At 44.6% G+C, this 23,802-nt stretch overlaps 1 protein-coding gene across 4 annotated transcripts; it reads right to left on the reverse strand.

Moving 5' to 3' along the window:
• Positions 1-121: 121 nt before the first annotated feature.
• TRAF5 (TNF receptor associated factor 5) lies at positions 122-23,295 on the reverse strand. Of its 4 annotated transcripts, none has more exons than XM_082756155.1 (12): positions 23,080-23,295; positions 11,719-11,863; positions 10,971-11,190; positions 9,145-9,202; positions 7,733-7,834; positions 6,733-6,897; positions 6,340-6,417; positions 5,892-5,966; positions 5,516-5,608; positions 4,721-4,861; positions 4,042-4,210; positions 122-3,557 (listed from the first exon to the last, which is right to left on the reverse strand). In XM_082756155.1, exons 3-12 carry the CDS (start codon positions 11,183-11,185, stop codon positions 2,980-2,982), a joined length of 1,674 nt encoding a protein of 557 aa, XP_082612281.1. In that variant the 5' UTR covers positions 11,186-11,190; positions 11,719-11,863; positions 23,080-23,295; the 3' UTR covers positions 122-2,979. The 4 variants fall into 4 exon arrangements, with proteins under 4 accessions (XP_082612281.1, XP_082612283.1, XP_082612280.1 ...); XM_082756157.1 differs by lacking the exon at positions 23,080-23,295 and adding an exon at positions 18,458-18,593 and having other exon boundaries at positions 4,733-4,861; XM_082756154.1 differs by lacking the exon at positions 23,080-23,295 and adding an exon at positions 18,458-18,593.
• Between the last annotated feature and the right edge of the window lie 507 nt (positions 23,296-23,802).

A 23,802-nucleotide genomic window follows, 5' to 3' on the forward strand; every position in this document is an offset into this window, starting at 1 on the left:
CCCGGCCCCGCTGCCGGGCTGCACGCGCCACACCCGGCTCGGAAAAGCCCTAGGGCGTACAAAAAGACACTCAAATAGTTACAAACGGTCAATAAATACATTAAAACATACCGTGTGCCCACGTAGAAATATCATACGCTCTTCTGTTACTCCGCACAATATTATTGAGAAGGTTTTTGTCTTTTTTTTCCACACAACATCAAAAATTCTTCCCAAACACTCACACACCGTTGTTTCTTTTCTTTATTGGGAATGGGATGAAATTTAAAATCCAGTGTACAAGTAGTAAAAATCGCTGAAAATCTTAAAACGTACAACTCTCAACCACTGTAACAAAACAATCCGGTTTAAATAAGGTCGTCTTTAAAAAAATCGATTTTCTCAACTAATTCGTTATAAAACAGGCAGTATTTCAAAAGGGGTGTTTCCATCACCCAGGATGAATTGTTTGTGCTTCAAAATTTTAACAGGAATATTCATGACAAACAATAAAACCTACTGTAAGTAGAGAGATTGCAGTATGAACTTTCTACGACCAAACATGCTCTCAAACTGTGTCCAGCAACACACCAAACACGTATCCACATCACTACACCATCACCAATTCTAACAGCTAGGAATGGAGTTTTAATAATACTTAGCTCTTCTCATGCTCAAAATTCTTCACAAACATTTAAACGGTCCTAACACTGCTGCAAGTATTATTATCCCCATTTTACGCTCGGGGTGGTGGAGGCAGAGGGGACTGGTAATTTGCCCAGACACAGACCGCATCCCTTCCCTCTTGCTCCAGTTCTCCATGTTCTTTGTCATTTCTTTAATTTTACACTTCATGTACTGGAGAGTCCTAGGAAATGCAGCTGGCATGGTTCCATCTGTGGTTATTAGGCAAGCTGTGCCACTTTGGAAGTTACATGACAAATACGAAAGTAACAATCAATGTGAAGTCCACATCAGAGGCTCAGAATTGATGTCCTAGAATGCCACAACATCTTAAAAACAAGCTTACTCGTTCTGTAACAAAGTGTTAAGGACATAAGGACTAGTTCTCTCTGCTGTATGGACAAAAAGGACTGTAAAAGTCAGTCATGGTGGTAAAAAAAAAAATAAAATTTGGTCCTCATCATCTGTCTGGGAACACTGAAAACCCCAACAGTGGCCCAGCATGTACTGACATTGTACAACAGAAAGAGCATCTAAATGAAAACAAAGTTTCCAGATGCGCTATCTTACTAGGACATACAAATAACTAAGGTTTTTCCTCCCCTACCCCTCAAATTTGAAAATTCGTGAGTCTGAATTACGTCTTAGAAACTGTGTGGAAAAGTAAATGCCTAGCAATGAGCTTCCAGGTATAAAATATGGTATTTTGACTTCATCTTACTGACAATCCCCAATTGTATTATTTCAGTCGATATTAACATTCTGCACAGAAAAGGCATTTCTGATTTTGCCACATTTGCCCTCTTGAATTTTCTACCTTATACCTTGCAGTCTGTGCCCCATTTTGATTTTTATCCTGCCTAGTTTAGTCTTACTCTAAACACAGCGTGATTTCATATTATCCCTTTCAAAAGCTTCAGCTTTGCTCTGCCACTGGACTGCAGGAGCAATGGATAACATTTCAATGCTTTATTACCTGATCTGTAAGAGATGAGGGACACAAAATTCTGTCACTTCTAACAGCAAAATGACCGAGTGTGCAAAATGACATCCCTCTTACAAGCACCTAAAAGGCTACAAAAAGGCACATAAATACTTCATTATTTGTTGTTTCGTGCCTGATCTTGGCATTTTTAGTGTGTCTCCAATAAACGACATACAATGCACATGCTCCCTTGCAATATGGCAGGAACTTGGGATAAAAATGAAGATCTTCAGAAGTGCTTCACAGCTAGCAGTTATTGCTCAGCAGCTCTCTCTCCTTTCAACAAATGCTAGGGCTGCACTACCACCTGCGAGAACGGTGTTCCTACAGCAACCTCAATCCCAAGCCTCATTCCCTAATCCATTTCCCCCTTCATTCCCAAACATCTAAATTTCTAGCAGAGGGGAACAATGCATGTTATGTGGGCTTTTTCCCTAACAGATATCCAAAGCTATTCCTGCCTTCTGTAGAGCTGGTAGGCCAGAAACCATCTCTTTTGCACAGCTGAAGAAGCAAAAAAGAGAAATTTGTTCTCCCTTGGCAGTACAGCCAAAAGGTGGCAGGCTGGCTGAGTACCTCACTTATGGCCATGTCCTGAGAGGTGAGAAGCACATACGGCTTCTTTTGACTTCAGGTGGGGACTGTGGATGTTGATCACCAATGGAAATCAGTCCCAAGGCACTAGGCAGGAATGGAAAAGACATTAACAAAGCTGTTGTGACCTCCTATATAGCTGAAATATCAGGCTAGAAAAGTAAGAGGCATTGGAATCTTCCTTTGGGCTTCCTTGAAGGAAAATGGCAACAAAAAAGGAATGCAAGATCCCTGACAAATGTCTGGCTGAAGCCATTTCTCACTGCTTCAAAAATCCAGGAGATTAAGGGATCATGATACATTGATTCAAATGCGCTAATGTCAAAATGTTTCCATTTCAGACAAGTGCAATGCACTTGCACGTTGTGTGAGAGTGACAGGAGCCCACAGGCCTGCTTGGGCTCCGCAGAGTTTACAGGATGATTTTCGTCTCAGAACACCAGTTTTGTGATGTGAGCCAAGCATTCACACCTAGCCGGCACTAAGACAGGTCAAAGCACCGGACTGAATGCATGTTCACATCACACTGGACTTACAGCTGCCTTGAAACTGCAGCCCTGAAAAAAGGTTAAAAAAGGGAAGGCTGATGCTTTGGCAATTCATTATCTGTTACATAGTCCAAAAGCCTCAAAACATATCAGTAGCTCGACTAGTGGCAATTCACTATTGCATGACTGGTAGTCACAAAGAAAGCATTTCTTAATAATTAAAGCAGTCATATTGATTGGGTGCTTTTTTCACAATTCCTCCAGATCAGTTAAATCCACAACTACTTTCAAGAACAGCGTGTCATCTCTAACATAGGTATTCTTTGTGTTCTCCAGAACCGTGTGCGGCACAAAGCGCGGGCATCCAGAGGCAATATTCATTTCTCCATCCGGCCTTTTGAAGCTGCTGCTGTTGGGGTCAGCTCTAAAGTTTTCCACAATGTGATTTTTTTTCCCACTTTGGTCCAACAGCATAAGCGTAACTTTTTGCTTGAAAGGCCAAGGCAACAGTGAGTCAAACTCGCCTCTCATGACTACAAAGTAAAGCGAGACGTGCGTTCCCTTGCCTGAGCCATCCCCATTCAGATATGCTCTCGCACATAACCTGTACCCACAGCGGCTGGTGTAAAAAGGCTGGCTGAATATAGAGAGCACACGGCCTTCCACTGCTTCTTTTTTCTTCATCTTATAGTCCGTGATTTTCCAAATTAATTTCCCACTGTAGCACGTGCCTTCCAAAAGCTTAAATCGTTCTTCATTTTTATTGAGCTGTGCTTTGTGAATATTGATTTGGAGATCATGTTTGCTGGACTGACCTTCCAAAACAACTGGAAAAAAAGAAATATTCAGTAAAATAAAATGGTCAGAACACTGGATACAAAGAGTGACCAGACTGGAGCTGACAATATGTAAGAACGATACTGAGCAGAGACAGTTAACTAATGCTAGCAGCACTGTGGCTGTTGACTTTTTAAAATTATTTTTATTATTGTAATTGTAGCAGGTAATTGAACAAGGTAAAACACGACTGCAAGCCAGATTTAATGTCTGACAACAGACACTACCACTGCTCACATCACAGTGCCTCAGGAATTCAGGAGCTGGGCCCTGTGGTGACACCGTGGAGTAGGGGAAGGTGGGAGGATGGAGCACACACTGCCACAGGTTGGTCTTAGAAAGCAAGAATAAGCAAGTTATTTCTGGCTAAGAGCCACAGCTGACTGTCTGCAGTACCAGAGCCTCTACTTAGCCACAACAACATCAGCAAAAATCCCAAACCCACGCAGAAAAGAGACAGAAGTCCCAACATACCTAAGCGCTGATCGTATGACTCCATAAGGGCAATCTTCTGTTTTACATTTTCAATTGTGTCAAACAGGGGTCGCAAGTCTAATTTACTTTGCTGCTGGTTTGCCATCTGTATTAGCTGTTTCACCTGCGATTCCAGACGTGCAGATTTATCCAGGTGACTGGCAAGAGCCTTCCCAGTTAATGTCATTGGAAGAGGGTGGGAAGTAGAGACAAGAGACGTGCATAAAATCAGCCATTCCATTTGAAATAGAGAAATCTTTAACATGTCAGCAATACCAGCTACAATGTGCAATCAATAGTCTGCTGCCTTAGGAACGTATCCAAATGTTCCCTCTCTCGGCGTTTGCTGACTGAGAAACCATCCCTCATTCAGATCCATTCTCACTGCAGTACTTCATTCAACTACTTATTCAAATTTACACCTTCCTATTTCCTATGATCTAGCCATGGGGATTTATTCAGTGTTTTTGCCGAGATCAGATATCCAGACTTCTTTATTGGTTAAAAGGAGAAGACAATACTGTACTGTAAAAAACAACAGCAATGGCAACAAACCAAGAAGGGCTTGTGAAATGTCTGGGAAGCAGTATTTGTTATCATCTTGCTATTAATGACAACTGGATACACATATTTCAGGATGCAAAAAAGCAATCGGCCAAAAAGGTAAAATCAGTCTCACCTGCGTGCTTACCATCAAGTTGCTATTTTTACCAAACAGTTGTGTAAACTGTCTGAATTCTTTCTCACACTTTTTAACAGCCTCTGCAAGCTGCTGGATTTTAATCTCTTTAGATTCCAGGCTCTTGTACAGGTCAGATATCTACAAACAGAAAAATACAGAGTAAAAACTCCATGCACAACAAAATACCCAAGGATTGCATTAAAACACACGTGATAGTACAGAAAAAAAGAGGAAAGGTTTATAATGCAAGGTCTCCAGCTTAGCTAGATAATTCAAACTTTGTGGATGAGCTCTGGCAAGTACGGAACATCCCTGCATCTTAAACCTGCCCAGCTGCTGCCCAGCTTACAAAGCAAGATTTTTAAGCCACTGTGTTAATGTGGATTGAGGCAAGAGGCTCTGCACTGCTCTGTACTTCCTCTACAGAAGGGACAACTTGAGCGTCTAAGGGCTCCTGTTCAAAGCAATCTGACTGGCCTCTGAAACCTTAAAATGCTCTATCTGCAAACCTTGAGGCAACTGTAAGAAGAGGCTGAAAGCAAATGAGGTGAGCAATGGCAATGAGCCTCCCATTGTGCCTGCCAGAGAATATACGTGCCTGAGCACAAAGAGGTTTCCATCTAATTGCCTGACTTCACTAGAAGAGCTTATTCTGACTTCTGAGGTGTGCAAAGACAATAAAAACAGTCTTTTAAAGTATACTTGAACTAAAACAGGCAACAAATGCAAAATCTCGTATCGTCCTCCAAGCAGCCAAGGACTGTTGAAGAATGCTCATTAAATAAGAGTTACCTGTTCTTCCAATCTAGAGTTCTTGTCCAAAATCTGCAGCATGTGTTCCCTCAGGGCACCATTTTCATGTTCAGCAAGTTTCCCTCTTTTAACCTTAGTGAGGCAGAGGAAGAAGTGAAAGAATAAAATAATCAGATGAACAGATTTGTGAAGCTGGTGGGTAAAAAATGTATTGATGCAAGCATTTAAAACATCCCCTTTGTGACTTTGGAAGTCAGGGAATGGCAGTACTGGTTCTATGTGGTAGCATCTTAGGTGGTAGCAGTACTAGAAACGGTTGTGAAAGAACAAAAAGTGGTTATTTTGATTAATTATTCTGATTGGTTTGGGAGACAAACTCCAGCCCCAAAACAAGCAAAGATTTACAGAGCAGTACCTTTATAAGACAGCCATACTGCTTATACGGGCAGTCTACTTCAGTCTCGGGACACACAGTGTGATGCTTTTCAATCTGCATATAATAACAAAAAGACTCTTAATAAAATAAATATTAAATTACTTATTGCACTGATAAAATCTGAATACTTGCATAAAGGGTGAGTAAAGGCCAATATCATGACTGATCACGTAAAGAGGAAAATGAATATTCAGACAATAAGTGAGCTTGGTACTCTCCCATACTGCTAAATACCAGAGCTTTGCCATGACCAAATTCCTCATTTGTCAGGTGGGCCACATATCAGTTACAGGACCAAACAAAGAAAATACTTGGAGTGATGAAGATTTATTGGTGCAAGCCAATGCTTGCGTCTCTGATGCAAGTTTCAGTTTTCATAGTAGTGTGCAATTTGCTGAATCACAGTATGTGGAAGAACTACCAGTACCTCCTTTTTCAGAATGATTTGTGAGCAGTTTTGGACACAAGGCACGGGATAATCAGGACAGTCATCTTTCTCGTGATTCTGGGGAAAAAGAAAAACAACACAACAGTTTGCATTTTTGTAAAGTAGTATACATAAAGGAAGCTATTAATTTGGCATGCAAAAAATAATCATAAACATGCATGTACAAGCCCCATATCACATTGCTGTTCCTAAGAAAGCAACAATAATTGGTATCATTTAAAGCAGATTTATTATGCTTTCTCCTTCAGCTACTCAGCCAAATTTTGCTTCACGAGTTATAAAACCCCACTGCAGTGCTAGAAACTTTTTACTCAGAACTATTAGGAAGTAAAACATTTGCTATGGAGTCCAGGGAATGTTTTATAACCTTACCTTTATGTTAATTAACATCACATATTTATTACAGTACTGACACATTTCTTCTCGAAATTTACAGTGCTGACTCAAGTGATCTTTCAGATCTTTCCGAAGGATTTGATCACAACACCCATCGTTAGTGCACTGCAGGCTTTCAAACAAACACTGCTGAAGATGCTCCTACAACACATAACAAGTTAAAGCCCAATGTGTTTCACTGTATCTCCAGTTGTCCAACAGACACACAGAAATATTTGGCAGTCTGGTAACAAACAAAAGTCCATGCACTCCTTCCTAGTGTGAACTTAAAACTAAAGCAAAATTTAGTCCTGTATTTGATTTCTATTTTTCATTCAAAAAGATCAAAGTGGCCAGTACATCTTGGCAAGTTTTTCTGAATCAACTATCACACTGTGCCTAAGTGCGCAGAAATTATGTACAGACACTGTGGATATACTAAAGCTATCTCAGAGCTCACTCCTCAGATAGCTGGAGCTGCGAGGCTTACTGTCATGGCTCTGGGATTGCCCTGGCCTCAGGCCCTGCTTAGCAGCATGGCAGAGGGGGTACGCTGAGCAACAATCTGCTAATCTCTTTTGTGTCACTCTTCCTGATTCTGCATCACACTGCACAGACATTCTGATGTGAGTTATCCTTGCTATTTTTATCATATTTAAATTCCCACATTATTAGTTTCTCACTATTGCATAGAAAACCCTCAGAATTTGACTCACGGTGATCCTCCTGAACTTGCAAAATGATAGATGCATTCACAGCAACATAAAGCAAACGGTTCTTATTAAACCAAGCAGGCAAAACTGGAATAAGCTTACAGCCATAACATTTTAAGCATAGCTATACACTGTGAGTAACAAATATCAAGTGATAGTCTATGCACTTAAACCACATTTCTATAAAAACTCTGAAATCTGAAGACAATCACTGAAATTTATCTTATAATACACAAAATTTGCATGAAAACCGAAGGCTTCAAAATTTGATGGAGCAAACTCACCTGATATCGCCCCAGAATTATTTTTGAATTGCAGTCAGGAAAGTTTTTGCAGAACACATGCAAGTTCAGAACTTCTCTTTTACAACAGTTGTCTCTGAATACCTGTAAAGGAGTTAAACCAGTCTTCATATATAGTTATATGGGATGTTATAAAAATATAAAAAGCAAATCTTGGTAACAGATAAAAGTCCATGTCAAAAAAAAACCTGTAACAAAGCTTTTAAGTGCTCAAGTGTAGACTCCATAATTGTGAGTATGGATCTTGACAATTCTTATTAAAAATGCTATAAAAACACAAACTAAAACTTATACTGTGAATTTTCTAGCAGACATAGCATTTTTCCCCATGCATTTATTCCACAGGTGCTAATCTACCTCTCAGCCTGCAGCATTAGTAGCTCAGGAGCTACAAAACCAGTGCCTGAATGCAGAAGAAAGTGGGCAGAGCTACATGCCCCGAAGACCAAGTCAGCTGTGTGTACTGCTCCAGCAGTGCAGAGCACCTTTGGGATAGCAATGATGTTCAGACACCCCATGTATAGGCTCTGAGAAACAGCACTGTTCCCAGTTGTGTAAGCAGAAGCAAAGTAAGCTCCCAAAGCAAACTTTCAGTCTTGTTTAGAGATAAATCTACCTATACGGAGCATTATACTGCTGCTCTGACTTCTGCTAATGTCATTAAGATTTCCACAGGGTAGAAGATAGCGAGTGAAAAGCAACTATCATATGGACAGTCACAATTTCGTCTGAGGAGTAAGAGAGAGAGAGGGGAAGGAAACATTTGATTTCACTGGGAAATTCATTTTGTCAGGATCAAGTATGTAGCATACTTTCAAGCTTTGGCATATAAATAAGAACAAATGCATCCACTACAAATATTCAGTTGGTTGCAAAATAAGAAATATGAACTTGTCTTTTCTTCCAAGAAGTTATCAAAATGCAAATTAAGTCTGTTGGGTTAATTAGATATTACAGAAATAATCAAGGCAGCAAATTACAACCAAGTCAAAAATCAAAGGCAATTAAATAAACAAGATTCCCAAGCAAGTTTGGGGATAAAAAAAGTAAGTCAATAAACTCTCACTATAAAATATAAAACTCCACTATAAAAAACATCCAAAGACTAGAGAAGATTTAAACACTGTGAACCTATTTGACAGTTTACTGGAATACAGAGGACAGAAGCGAAATAAGTTCAGAACACAAGGTGTAAAACAAAGCTTTATCTGTACATCCTGATTTCCTTTCTGAGAGAACATCAGTGAACATACAATTGCACTCAGCACTGTTTCATATGACAAAAAATACTCTTCCCCTGAGGACTAAAAGACTCAGATCCATCTTGTTCTCGTCTGTCTTGCTTTTCCATGCAGATGGTCACTGCTGAAGCAACTGCAACTACAGCCACTTACCTCGTGCATTTTTATTGTTTCTTTGTCGACAGGACAGGTGGGTACTGCATTCAATTCTCTAGATTACAAGAAAAGTTACATTAAACCACAGAAAATTTCATTTATTTTACAAAATGAGGCTATACCACAATCTGCCTGGCAGAAGTCAGTACTAGATATGTAAGTGGCAAGGCACAATATTCACATAATGTGAATGGCTGAATTTTGATACGGCAAAGGGTGAAAGGGAGGATTTCCCTCAATTTTTATGAAGCCTTTTAAATGGTCAGCCATACCTTGAAGTCTGAATTTAAGTATCTCTTATTGCAAGATTTCATTCTGTCTGTTGACACATTTCTTACAAAGCATCACAAAAGATGCTTTATACCAAAGCAATGCTTAGTTTGTGAAATCACTAATGTTCTAGTTTGTTAAACTATCCAAAAAATACACAGCCAGTCCTGTTAATTTACTAGCTGCAGAGCAGAATGCTAAACCAGGCATACCTTCAATGTTCAAAAAAGCATTTGGGCTTTTGCACAAGTGCCAGGTAGTACAGAATACAAGAGAAAACAGTCTTGCAACATGGACTGGTACTAGAAGCAGGTGGCCACCTAACAAGTGAGGATGATGAAAAGGCAGAAGTGTTTAATGTCTTTTTTGCCTCATTATATAACAGCAATGAGCGATCTTGGGCAGCTTGGACTTTAGAGTTGGAGGATCATGACTGGGGGAGCAGTGACTTTCCATCTGTGGTCACAAAATTATAAGGCTACAGCTGTATCAGCTTGGCATTCATAAGTCCCTGGAGCCTGACAGGATTTGCTTCAGAGAGCTGTGGGAGTTAGTGGACGCTACAGCTGGAGCCCCCTCAACAATTTACCAAAGGTGGGGGCAGCCTGGGGAGGTCCCTGCTGACTGGCAGCCAACACTACACCCGTCTGCAAACTGCGCATGAGAGAAGGCCCAGGAAACCACAGAGCTGCCAGTGCAGGCCACGGGCTGTCAGGTCTGGGGAAGAGGAGGCTGAGGGGCGGCCTCACTGCTCTCTGCAGTTTCCCGAGGTGGGGACGCACAGAGGGAGGTGTTGGGCTCTGCTCCTGGGAATCGATGGCAGGATGCACGGGAGTGGCATGGAGCTGGGCCAAGGCAGGCCAGACGGGGCATGAGGAAACATTTATTTACCCTCAGGGAAAGTCAGACACTGGGACAAGCTTCCTAGAGAGGTGGTTGATGCCCCACGCCTGTCAGTGCTCAAGAGACAGCGAGGCAATGCCCTCAGTAACATGCTTTAATTTTTGGGCAGCCCAGAGGTGGCCAGGCACTTGGACTTGATGGTCTTTGAAGGTCCCTTCCAACTGAACTATTTTACTCTATTCTAAAAATCAATGCAAGAAATACAAAATCCAGTCTAGCTCGCCCCAGTCCTCTTTAAAGAAGTGATATGGAAGCAAATGAAAGCAATATTAATCTAACCACCAGTACCAACCAATAATGTGCAATAATGCAAAAAAAAATTCACCTGAATAGTACAATAATAGAAAGGCAGACCTAGACGGTGTCTCTCTCAATAATGTTTAAGTTTACATCAAAAGTTTCCATATGCTGACTTTCATGTAGTTACCAAAGCAATCCTATATTCCTTACCAGCACCATGTAAGGTCATTAGAGATACCTTTAAAAAGCTGAGTGTGCAGTCATTAAATTCAGCAGTTTCCACTGACTCCTACATATTATCAGATGATTACTATTATTATGGCTTTTACTGTTGATTTATGAAAGGTGCTGACTTCTGTTCAGAACAGGAGGACAGGGAGCATGTAGATACAGAAGGAGTCTGTACTAACCGCAGAGTAAGAATGCACTGCTGGCAAAATCGGTGACCACATCCTGTCTGGTGGGGATTGTGAAGGACTAGGTGGCAGTAGGCACACTTGTACCGGTCCTCTAAGGTTTCCACAAACTTGTAGTCAGCATCAGGTTCGAAGTCCAGAGAAACAGCACTGGCAGAGTTCTGGCGTGTGAAGATGCCTGAGAGACCAGCGAATTCGTCACAGGCCATGGAAGCTGCACAGAAAAACCACACACAGGAAGAATCCCGTCAAATGCTCACAGTCAGTCACATCACCTCAGCTACAGCTTACAGTGGACTGCAACCTGTCTGCAGGTTTCCATTTGCAGAAAGGTCCAACAGATTTCAGAGGGGAATGGGGCATCGACTACAGAAGAACAGCAGAAGGCTCAGAGGACCACAAGATAACATTTACATGACAAGCACTAAAACACACTTTATAAGAAGCTTCACAATCTGAAAACTATTCCCCAGAACAAAGTAAAAATAATCCTTAATTCCTTAATCTTTTTGCAGCAGCTGATAGTCTCAAAAAATTAAACAGTCAGAGCTGTAGTCGGGGAAAGCAGAGGCCAAGTCATGACCTTAAGGTTTGCCAGGAAAGTCTACACTTAATGTAAAGCCCTCCCACATGGTATTCTGAATTCACTGCAGTGGTGCAAGCAGAAGACAGCTTTGTGATTCATGGCAAGGAACATACAAAAAAAAAAAAAAAAAAAAAAAAAGGAGCAAGGAGATTTTACCTTCAGTTTAAGTGTTACAGCAGTCAAAGCCTCTTAACTTGACATCTTTCTTTTTCCAGTTGATCACTCATAGCAGTAGACTATACTCCTATTTTTTCAAAAATTTACTTAATTATGTGCAAGTTCTTGGCTATATTAATCCTGCCTGCAAGATGCGATGGAAAAAAAAAAGTAAGATTTCAATCAGAAACGTGACATAAGTTTTTCACTCAATTTATAAAAGCTCACAGCAGATGAATGCTATGTTAGTTTTCTAAAGGAAAAACCAGCAACATTTGTTTCCAGTCCTAATAGTCACAAACCTTAATGTTTGCCCTGGTCCTTCAATCTCACAGTACTTTTTTGCAAGCAGCCCAAGACCTAAAGCTGCTCAGGTTTTCCTTTCTTGCAGCTCTGCATTCAGAAGACATTTATACTCACAGGATGTGTACAAACACGCAGTGCCTGCCACAACCACCTCCTCTTAAATAAAAAACGTAACTCAAGAGTTTGCTCTTCGGCTCATGTTTCTGCACCTCATTCCTGACAGCATAAAACTCACTCTGAACAGGCGTTACGATGAGGCAATTAAAACACATACGCTCCATCTAAAGCACTGCCTGTAGGGTTATAGCAATGCAGAAGCTTTTTATTTGTGTGAACTCTGAGGCACCCTGCAACAGAGCTTTGGCTCTCAGGATGCTTCATGGGGAGGTGCTCGATTTTGTGGCCGCACTTCAGCAGGCTGCTTCCCTGCGGGCACATCACCCTCCCTGTCAGTCACTCGAGTCACTTTTACTGGCAGCAGCACCTCCCCGAGAGGTCTGACTCAGCTCCCGCAAGGTCACAGAGGGTGCATGCTGCTTTAACGGGGAAGCAGGGCTGGCACATCACTATCAGCAACCCCACAGCTGGCATGAGGCAGCACACCAAGCGCTGACACACTGGCACGCCGCGTTCGGCTGTGGGCTGTTGGCCTTAGAAAGCAGCGATGAGTGCAGTGCAGCATGGAGCTCAAACATCTCCTGGGGCTCAGAAAGCAATGTGCATTTTCTTTGCTGCTTCGAAATCCCACTCTTCGAAGGAGATCCTTAAGGTAGAGAGCCGCGACTCCCTGTAGGCTCTGTGGGGCGCCCACCCACCAGCCTGCAGGACAGGAGGTCAGGGTTGTCAGTCAGCACTGATCATGTCGTCTGACCCTTCCTCCTCTTAAAAACAGGGTTTCCATTCCTCTGGTGCTTACTAAGGAGCGATTTGATTTTCCTCATGCCCAGCAGGGACCTGAAGGAGCAGCCTAAAGGGCTTACCAGCCTCACGCCTCAGCCCAGTGGCGGGGGCCTCCATGGAAGGTGAGCGATGGCCACAGTGACCAGTGCAGCATGAGCCATCTGCAGGCAAATCTGCTATGAACCCACTGCTCAGCGGGAACCCCAAAACACATTTCCCTCCTCTTGGTTACAAATGTCCCTTCCTGTTTAAGTAACACCCAATTTCTCCAGTCCTATCACACTCCAGGACTTGCATTATCCAGCGTTATGGACTTAGCAAGTTGATGCTGCACTGTGTAAAAAGCATACCAAAAAAACCCACCCCACAATTATCAACTTTTGCCTTTAAGGGTCTGCCCCAAGACCCATCCACACCCTGACAACTCAGGACATTTACCATTGCTGCCAGCTGTTTTATGACTGCTGTAGGGTTGGTGGCCATTTTTGTGAGGAAAGAGGCCACAGGAGGTGTTTCTGTGAGGGAACAGGCCACATGGGACATTTTTGTGAGGAAACAGGCCATGCAGGGCACTTTTGTGTGAAAATGGGCCATACGACATGCCTTGGCTCCACTAAGGACTCCAGCGCGGCCTCAGCCCCTTGATGGCCCAGTGCCTTCCTGCCATTACCTAGCACAATCCTTCAGCCCTGGGTCGGCTCTTCCACAGGGCTGGGACCGAGCAATGTTGGGCATACCTCAGAAAAGGGGCACCTTTTGCCACATGCCAAAGCCAAGTGCACTGGACTAGGTGAGCCCTGAGGAAGGCTGAGGTGACGCCTGGGTGACAGACCCGCCGCCAGCCAACACTCAGTGTGATGCATCCCCACCACCACCACAGCAGCTCCGGGCTGTCTGTAGAAGCCCTTCTTCCCCTCCCAGCCTGCGCCTGTTCTCTTTGAGCTGAAACCAGTGGGAAACCATCGGGGAAAAAAGCACATTTTGCGCGTGTGTGCCCGCCGCTGGTTGACTGAATCAGCTTCCTGCTTACGCCACTGCCCGGCCCACGCTGGAGCTGAGGTGTGCTTTCACTTCTGCCTGCTCACGGCCGCGAACAAAGCAAAAGCATCCTCTCTTTGCATATGTGGCGAGTTTTTCTAGTGTGTGTGTGAAGTGCAGTATCGTTTGAAAATACGCGGCACTGGCAGGCCCGTGCTGCATGGCGATGCTCTTGCAGCAGCCACGCACCACAAAGCTGCAGAGAGATTTTCATTGCGACCCCAGTGCAAAAGCACCCCCAAAAATGAAACAATCTATAGGCACTGAAAACCTACATGTCAAAATTGGATCTCTATATGACAAAATGATCAGAATTAGCTTTGACCCCATGTTAGAGAAGTGGTTTGAATCACTTAGGCCCAAGTCCTGCGAAGATGTACCAAAGGGTGGGAGCTGAATGGCAGCACAGCACAAAGCTGATGAACAATTCACAAATAGATCAATTCACAAATGCCCCCATGTCATTTCAGCATCCCAGCCCTACCTACACCAACAGCACAATACGTAAAATGCTTCTGGAACAACTTTTATGTGTAACTGTGTTGCACGCGGATGCTTTAATCTCACTGGAAATAATCCAAGATGGAGAAATTTCATAACACAAATGCAAGTTCTTAATTGGGGGCTATCCAGTTTTAACTACCACCACACCAGGTGAAGGCCAAACGTTTCTGGAAAAATGGTCCACACTTGGCATATCTTGCTGTTCAGAAATGGAGTAAGACACACAGAACAAAGGAAGAAAAATCAACATGGGCATGACTTCCTATCATATGGCCATTATATTAACATTTCTAAACCCACATTAAAGCAGTTCCCCCCAACAGTGATGTTGCCTATCCACGTCACCAGCAGTCAGAAAGGAGAAGACACAGTGTGCAGCACTGATATTGAACTGTCACTGAGAGATTAACATTTTTTTAGCCATGTACCTACTGCACACAGAGAAAAACACCCCTATAATGCGGTAGTTCTTTTTTAAGAAAGTATGTTTTTCCTGTTTTCTCTCACGTGAGAGTAAGTTCCCAAGAGAGGTTATCGCATTGCCACTTGAGCTACGAGCACATCAGCCACTGCAGCTGGCTGTTGTACTGAAACATCCAGACTTGTAGACCCAAGGCACAGGCACCAAGTGCTACCAGGCCTTGTAGACAGAGAAGGGCAAGTATGTGAATTGTTATCACAGATTTGGTCATCAAGCTTGGACAAGAAAACTGGATGCTTGGTCCTGCTGCCTAGCGAGTAAGAGGTGCTACCAGCTGAGAGCACAGTCTCAGCTGGGTTCAGTGTTTGAGGGAGGATAATGCTCAGCTCTGCTCCAGGGTTGGGGCATTGCTCAGTAAAAAACACCGCGATCGCTTCCTTACGTAACATGCTTCCATGAAATACATGTAATAGGGCATGAAAAAATGTTATACACCTGTATTCCTACACTCCAGCTCTGGTTCAGCTCTATTCCTTTGCCCCAAGATGCTTGCTAGGGACAGGTCTTAGAGGATGCCCTGTCCCTCCCTCTGAACATTATCCACCTTATACGGCCTACCAGAACTGGAAGCCTGCCTTGGTCATGACAGGGAAAGTTTTGTAAAAATCAATTCACTTTAGAGTTCATCAGTTCACTCAGATGAACAATTCAAAAATAGATCAATTCACTTCATTGGGAGCTGACAAAGAAACGATAGAGGGGAACATACCTTACCTTAACATGACCCTCTCCAAGCTGCCTTATAAACTAGGTAGATTAGCTGCCTCCTGAACTTTTGAATTAAAATAAACCAATTTATATAATTTACTAGTAATAGAAGGCTTCTCCACAAAAAACAATCCATTTTGGGGACAACAAAGATATGCCCTAACTCTTAACATACACATCTGAACAGGTCTGCTAAAGGACTACCATTAATGTCCACTCACATTTAGAATACTTACTGATTGAAGGCACAGCAGATTATATTGAACCACAGAAAGAAAAGCAGATGATGCCGCCTGACATCACTGCTGGATCATCCTTGTCCCTCCTAGCCCAGGAAGAGTTACAGTGTCTTGACTGCTGACAACAAAACCCGCTTGCAGAGTCCCTGTATGGAGAAGGAGCCTGGCTGCACCACTTGTGGCCTCAGCCCCGAGGTCACGGAGGAAAAGGATCCAGCACAGACTCACCACCGATACACAGGGCTCACTCCTTCTTCACCTGGCAGCAAATCAACCCCAAAAGCTATCCTGCTATTGTCCTAATTGCTTAAAAATCACAGTGCAGTGACCAACTGGTATCCACAAAAGAGTACTTCCAACAGCAATCATTTCCTATCGGATACGTGCCTGTGGCCCCACAGAGCACGTTGCTGCAGAGGGCAGCAGAATCAAATTTGATTTCATTTGTATGTAGGCAATATTATCCCATTCAAATTCCAGTATTACCTTATTCTAAAAGTACAATAAAAGTTTACTAAGCAAGCATCAATTTGCTAATCTCCAAAGGCACATTTTCACCAAGTGGAGTAAGGCAGTACAGTTTCCTTAAGCATTACAGTAAATCCCAAAGCATTACAAAAAAAAAAAAAAAAAAAAAAAAAAAAAAAAAAAAGCGAGAAATGTGACTTCATTATTTTTAAGCCATAGATTACAACAGAGATAACACTTTAAAAATTAAAAATACACCCATACAACTAACGAATCGTATTGGGTGCTGAGGTAGCTTTCATTTTACAGCCAGCTTGCTTATTTGCTACATCTGCTATTTTCCCTGGACTTCCTAATCACTCATTAATTTTATATCACCAATAAATCTCTCTACATCTAACCAGCACAGTATTATGTTACAGTAATATGGACTTTTGTCTTAAAATAATCACATTCACAGCTGGAAATTCATTTTCTTCCTAACACTGCTGGAGGTCGCATTCAAGAGTCATTAAAAAGAAGAAGAAATCAATGAAACTACCCTATAACCTAGATATTAAAGCTAAAGAGAACACAACACACTTTTTTTTTCCCCCCAGTGGCTGCATTTCAAGCCAGTAAACCCTGATGGTCCTCAAGAAAATACTGTACAGGTTGTTCTCCATCAGACCACTGTGCCCCAGAACCGAGCAATTCCTTCATTCGACACTCACTTCTGCATCAACACATGGATGTTTTACTGTCCTCCCGAGCACCAGCAGAAATTCATGCAGGAAGGCATGCAGTGAGCCTCACCGCTCTTACAGCCCAGCACTCGGCGCGGCAGTGCTGGTGTGGCGCCGTTCCTGAGATCTTTCAGACTCTGAAGCCTTCTCCTAAGGCAGCCACGCAGCACCCACACATCCCCCTGCAATAGCTAGTACCTGAAGAGCCACTTAAGGATGACAAAAGGTTATAACTGTATTAAATTCCTGCCCTCATTAACAAGACACGTTTTGGTAGGACTGTACCTGGAAACTGTAGCTGATCCTCAATGGGGAGAAAATGAGAGAGAGAGACAGAGAGAGAGTGCGCACGAGTCTGAGCTTTGTGGTTAGAATAACAGTACGAGCATTTAAAACAGCAAGGGAGTGGAAATCCCCTGGTGTAGCTTTGAAAAGATCACGGCTAAAACTGTTTCAGAGGAGCTAGGACAGAAGCAAGCCATTGAAAAGTATTTTCCCTTGCAGCATCGATGTAGCGGCTGCAGAATTCACTATCTGGAGAAGCATAAGGTTACTAAGAACCTTTCTCACAGTTTTTGTCCAAGATACAGAGGAGTCTTCACATTGATAGCATCACTTTCACAAAAGCAGTGAGTGATGTGACAAAAGGAAAAACAAATAGTCAGCAGGAAGCACTTCAGGATGCAAGGACCAGCCCTGCAAATCCCTACACAGGCAGCCCTTGTGGGCACAGGTGGATCCGCTCGCTGCAGGAAGCCGAGGAAACTGCACCGCCTCGAACACGGAGCTATTCACAGGAACTTACGCTCAAGGCTGCATGGACATTTTACACTTAAACTCAATTTTCCAACTGAGATAAAACCTATTTTATGAAAATAAATGTTTATATTTGGATTTGCAATAACTGAAGCAGCCATGCATCCTAATTATTTCATAGCCTGAAGTACCTCCACAGACTGTGTACGTCACCCTCCTTTCCCCCGACCAAGCCACACTTCCCTTCCCGTAGGTTCCATCTCTAGCCCCTCCGCTGGCTTTCTGGTCTCTTCTTTTAATTTATTTGGTATGTTAACAAAGAAAGCCATCAGCTTGAGTACTGGGCCTTGGCTTGGTCAGTTAGATAAGCCCCTAACTAAGCAAAGTAATAACAGTTACTTGCCCCGCGAAGTACCTTATTTTCCCTAAAAGCAAAACATTTGAGCACTCCTGTTGTTTAAAATATGGGTATTCCAAAGAAAGCTTTCTTTCTGTCTCATAGCAAATGCCACACATACTCTCTTTACCCTTTTCCCTTTAGTTAAGCTTGCTCCCAGAGCGTTTCTAACCTGGTTCAATCACTATCTCCCCTCCCAGGCAGCATTTCAGCTTACCACATTTTCCTGAACCTTCCCTGAAGCCCTGGAACAGCTGCGTCATCGCTGAGGTCAATACAACGCTGGCAAAGTGAAAGGCATCTACTTGAAGGCATGCTGCTTCTTCATGTGATCGATTAAACTGCTCCAAGACGCATTTCGAGGCATAGCCTGAGCCCACTTCTGTGTTTAAGCTCTATAAAGCAGAAGGTATCATTTCGTCCTCTCAACGTCCTTAGGATGCGCCTTGGTCAAGCTGCCGGCCAGGCACAGCCTCTGCAGGCTGACACCAGGAGAGGGAAATGGCTCTCACGGGGATTGTCCTTGAAGCAGGCGGCTCTGGAGGAAGCACCTGTCCCGCCGGGGCCGTCGGGAGGCAGCGCTGCAGGGAGCCTAACGCAGTGAGCGCAGCTCCAGGAAGCGCCATCTGCTTCTGGGAAGCTTTGGGGAAAGCCCCAAATGGAGAAGTTGAGTAGGAGCAGGATCTTCATTTTAAACAACCTCACTCTGCAGATGAGTAGCAGGCGATGGGCCAGTCTTGTTCATGGGCAGCCCTCGATTTCCTGCAGCTAAGTGCAGTGCTGAGGACTGACCAAAGCAGGGGAAAACAGCAAGGACCATCAGCAAGCACAGAGCACGCATGACAGGATGACAGTAGGTGAAAAGACAGAAGGGAAGAGCACTTAGGAATGAGGGGAAAGAAACAAAGATGTGGGAACAACATAAACAAGCAAAAAGTACTGAAATGAGGTAACATTTAAGGGATGGAGAGCAAGAAAATGAACTTTTTTTTTTTTTTTTTTTTTTCTTGAAGTGTATCAAAACCAAAGCTAAGTCCTCATTTTTCCTAACAAATAATAGGCCGCCACACGTTTTGCATGACTAGGCCCAAGAAGCTTTTAACGTTAGCTCTCCTTCCCTGCCACCAGGCACATACCGCTCAGCCACGGCAGCCATCAGTGCCTATTCAAGGCACAGGAGGCTTGTTTTAATTCTCCGAGCACACAAGCATCTGACTTGGTCTTAACGAGTGACTTAATCAGCACGTACACAGAAATCTGAATAAACTCATGTGGTGGTTTAGCTACCCGAATTACTAGCACAAAATCAAATTCTGCTCAGATCTCCAGGACACAGGAGATTTTGGCAGGCCACCCGCTTCTCAAATGCTCACTAGTTCTAGGGGTTAAAGACTTCTTTCACCCCAGCTGCAGGAGTTCACGAACCCAGTGGATTTTGCTCAAATACATGCATGCATCTGATGGCATACAGATATACATTTCTTAGCCACAGTCCTCACTGATAGGGAAATCGCGAACGTCAGACACCGAATGGCAGCAGTGACCCCGTGAACTTGCTCTCGGGGAAGTGATGACAGTGGAGATTGTCACTGTTGTCTTTTCTTAAAAACAAAAAAGGGGAAAGGACACGTTCTTAAGAAGTCCTGATGAGACCAAACATGACATGCCAGAGGTTTGCACAGGTAGAGATGGGGAGGTGCTCTCGCACAGCCCGTTATCAGGTGAGCTGCCATGTAAGGATGATAACATGCTCAGGGTGGCACCCAGCCCTGTTCTTGCTGTTGGCACCACTTTTAGCTTTATTATATGCATCATATAATTATTATATATATATATATAAGTTTTAGCTTTATTATATATATTATATATTTAGCTTTATTTTACTGAACAGTATCGCTGTGTTTTTACTGACCTTAAGGCGTGCCTCATGCATCACCAAGGTCAACGTTGGTAATTCCTCAGAGAACAACTGCCCTGACATGAGGTTTAACGTCAATGACAAAGAAACAGACAAGTTTTCTTCACAGATAGTGCCCAGTAGCCTTGCATAATGTTTGCCATTGAATATGCGATCCGGTGACCACTGATACCTGCTGCCCCTAGGACAACGTTAAGAAATGAAACCTGTGATTTTGCTTTCACATTTAGTAAGGACCACGTTCCAGTTTCAAGTGCATGGATTCACTGTTGGCTTAGGGCAGAAACTCTGTGTCAGAAACTGATAACACAGCCTCTGAGCAGATGAGGCTGAAAACTGTATGGGCTCACCGACGATAAGACCTCACAGCAACTATTTTGGGCAAAACTACTTTGCAGATTGCTCCTCTCCTTGAGGCTTGTTTCGTCACTAGGTGGCTTTGCGTAGTAACAATAAATAGCTTTTGCATTTCAGTATTACCTTCCTCAAAATACAGACACAGCAGCATAGAGAACATGGTATGCAGATGTCAATACACTACAAACACAAACTTGCTTTAAGAGTCCCCCACACAAAGACAAATATGCTTATCTATAAAGCGCTCTGGGCAGTCCCATATCAAAACCACTGTGGTTTAGGGTGCAGACAGTTTCTCGCACACTTATTTATTTGTCGCAAGACTGAGCTGTGGAGACTATGGAAATTTTTGCTAAGTTTTTATTAACAATATGCATGACTCAAGTTTCCTTACCCTCCCAAGCAGTGCGGCGCACCAGGGTAAAGAGGTTAGCCTCTTTCCTGGGCTGAGGGAAGAAGGTGGAACAACTGCATGTACAACCCAAACCAATGCAGATAAGAGTGGGATGACTAACAGTGTGAACATTAACTCTTCATGGTCACGAGCCAAGAAACTTGGGAAGAAAAAGGACAGAAAGCAAAGCGAGGTTCTGACACCGTCACTGCAGATCAGGGCACAGACCCCAGGGGGCATGGGGTGTGTTGGTGTGCTGCTCCTGGCAGGCCACTCAGCACTGCAGAGAATGGGATGCCTACAAGGTGAAAGGAAATACCTCTATCACTGCACGTATCATGAAGATTAAGAGCCCAACAAATTCATACAGACTCCCTGGAGTGCCAGAGAGAGAAATGCTCTCTCCATAGCCAACCATTTATTGAAGATAAATCACCTCTATCTCTTCATAATCAAAGGCTCTGAAAAAAAGAACTGACAAAGATAAAGGCCTGGGGTTAGCTTAAAGAAAGGACACAAATAAAGCCAGGGAGATCGAGCACCCAACACGTCTGTAGCTGCAGACTGAAGCAGACTGAAGTTATCCAAACAATATTGAGCACAAAATGAACAGTTCCTGCCCTGTCTGGAGCTGTGGATATCTGGAGGTGCTGGATGGATGGATGGGTGGCCAGGCTGGATGGGGCTTTGGGCAGACTGTCCTGGTGGGAGGTGTCCCTGCACATGGCAGGGGGTTGGAGCTGGGTGGGCTTTAAGGTCCCTTCCAACCAAACCACTCTGTGATTCTGTGACATGACCCGGAGCTCCCGACCTGGACTGCAGCTCTCTGCTTTTGATGGCTATGCAAAAATTATGCTCCTGTCTTCAGGAGACTGTTTAGCAAGCACGTGGGTGAAATAATGAGCTGTCTGGCTTCTGTTCTTTGAACTCATTTGAAATTCCTTTTTTCAGTGTCTCCAACAACAGCTTCTTAGCCTTAAAATCCTGTTCTCTCCTGGATGTCATTTCTCATGCTCTCTAAACTCCATAATTACTACTTTGGTGTATCTTCCCATGACCTATGCGGCGTCAGCGAGTGCCACAAGCTCTGCTTTCTTCCTTCCTGACTTGCCTTCTCTCCAGGCAGTTAACACCTCTTTAGCCAAAGCTTCCTGACAGCTGCTCGCAGGCTCACCGTGCCGCTGCAGACCGTCTTCCTGCAGAAGCTCAACTCCGGGCCTCTCCTCCGGCATCTGTGCTGGGGACGATGGCCCCCTCGGACACAACCCACTGCCTTCCCCATGGGCCCCCTGCTGCCCAGTCCCTCGGTACCTGCGTTTGGCACAACCAGCCAGGATTGCTCGTGGGTTCATAACCTTCTTCTGTCTACTTACACACATAAAAGCCTTGTCCATGCTCTCGTCCTCCTCCTGCTTTCCAAATACCTGGTTCTCCTGTAGCGTGGTCTCTATGTATTGTTTATCCGTCCTGCATGACTCAGGGATCATTCTTCTAAGCCACAGCTACAACCACATCACCTCTCACTTCTCCAGTGCACCAAAACCCCAGCTTTCAAAGCCTGTTCTCCTCTCCAGGCTCTCAAAGCCCAGCCTCCCTCCGCTTGCTCCATCACCACCTCTGTCTGGATGCTGCTTACTGTCGTATACCTGAGCCAGCACGTAGTGGCAGGGGGTATGTTTCGGAGGGATGCCAGCCATCTGCTCTCCCTCACATCTCCACCAAGCAGCCGCACACAGCAGCCTTCTGCTGAGCTGTGCAGAGCTGGAGGGCCCCGATGCGAGCTGCAGGCCCCCTGTGCTCACACACCGTGCTCCTGGCCCCGATGAGCGCTTCTCCCCGTGACAGCAGCGCACGAGACGATAAAGCTGGCAGCGAAGGCAGCTCCTCCAGCAGCATCAGGCGCTGCGACTCGGGCAAGGGTAAAAGGCACCCACCAAGGCAGCGCAGCCGGCGGGGCTGACGCGAGGCGTGATGCGGGGCCAGGTGAGCACCAGGGCTCCGTGCTCAGCGTGGGAGCTGTGCCGTCTCGGCTGGGGCTGCCCTAAAACACCCGCTGCCAGCCCCCAGCAGGCCTGACCCCACACACCCCGCAATTCCCAGACACCCGCTACGAGGACACCTGCCCCCAAATCCCCCCAAATCGCCCCCAAACCTCCCGGCCCCGCCGCACCTGCCCCGGAACTCGCTGCCCGCCGACCTCTCCCGTGGCTGTCGGTGCCGGTGCCGCCTCCGGGAGCCGCTTTCGCTTTCGGGGCGGCCGCGGGGCGCGGGGAGCCCGGCGGCGGCGGGCCGGGAAGGGCGCAGCCGCGCCCCCAGCGCCCGATGGTGGGGAGGGGGCTGCCAGGGCCTGAGCCCGGCCTGAGGCTGCTGCTGCTCGCCCGCCTCGCCGCCGAGACCCCCCCCCCAACGCCTCAGCCCGCACCGGGCTCCCCCGGCAGGCTGGATGCTGGCAAAATACCATCCCAGCACGGGAACAAAAAAGCATAATAGATGGGAACCAATCAGGCTCCGTTGTCTCAAGTGTCTGAAGAGCATGCTCTAAATAGTGGTAATAAAACATAGCTGCAGAAGGGTTCTTCTAATGCTGTGAATGAAAGGGCTGGGGCTCACCTCTCGCATATGTCTGCCCATTGCTTTTATTTCCCGACTTCTGCAAAGGTGTGGAAACCGGCACTGCAACCGAAAACTTACCAAGAACTCCCCCTTGCAAAATTGAGGATTTTTTCTTTTATGAATATCCTGATGAGTCTGGGCTCTTCCTCCCTGGGAAGTTCACTGAGACATCAGTCAGAACAACAGGCATTATATTTCTGCCATATATAAATAGATATATTTATAAATATAATTAAAGTAGCTTCTTTGGAGGTGGGATCTTGTTCCCAAGACGGGCATT

This window comes from Aythya marila (genome assembly GCF_965140915.1).
Source record: "Aythya marila genome assembly, chromosome: 3".
Lineage (NCBI taxonomy): Eukaryota > Metazoa > Chordata > Aves > Anseriformes > Anatidae > Aythya > Aythya marila.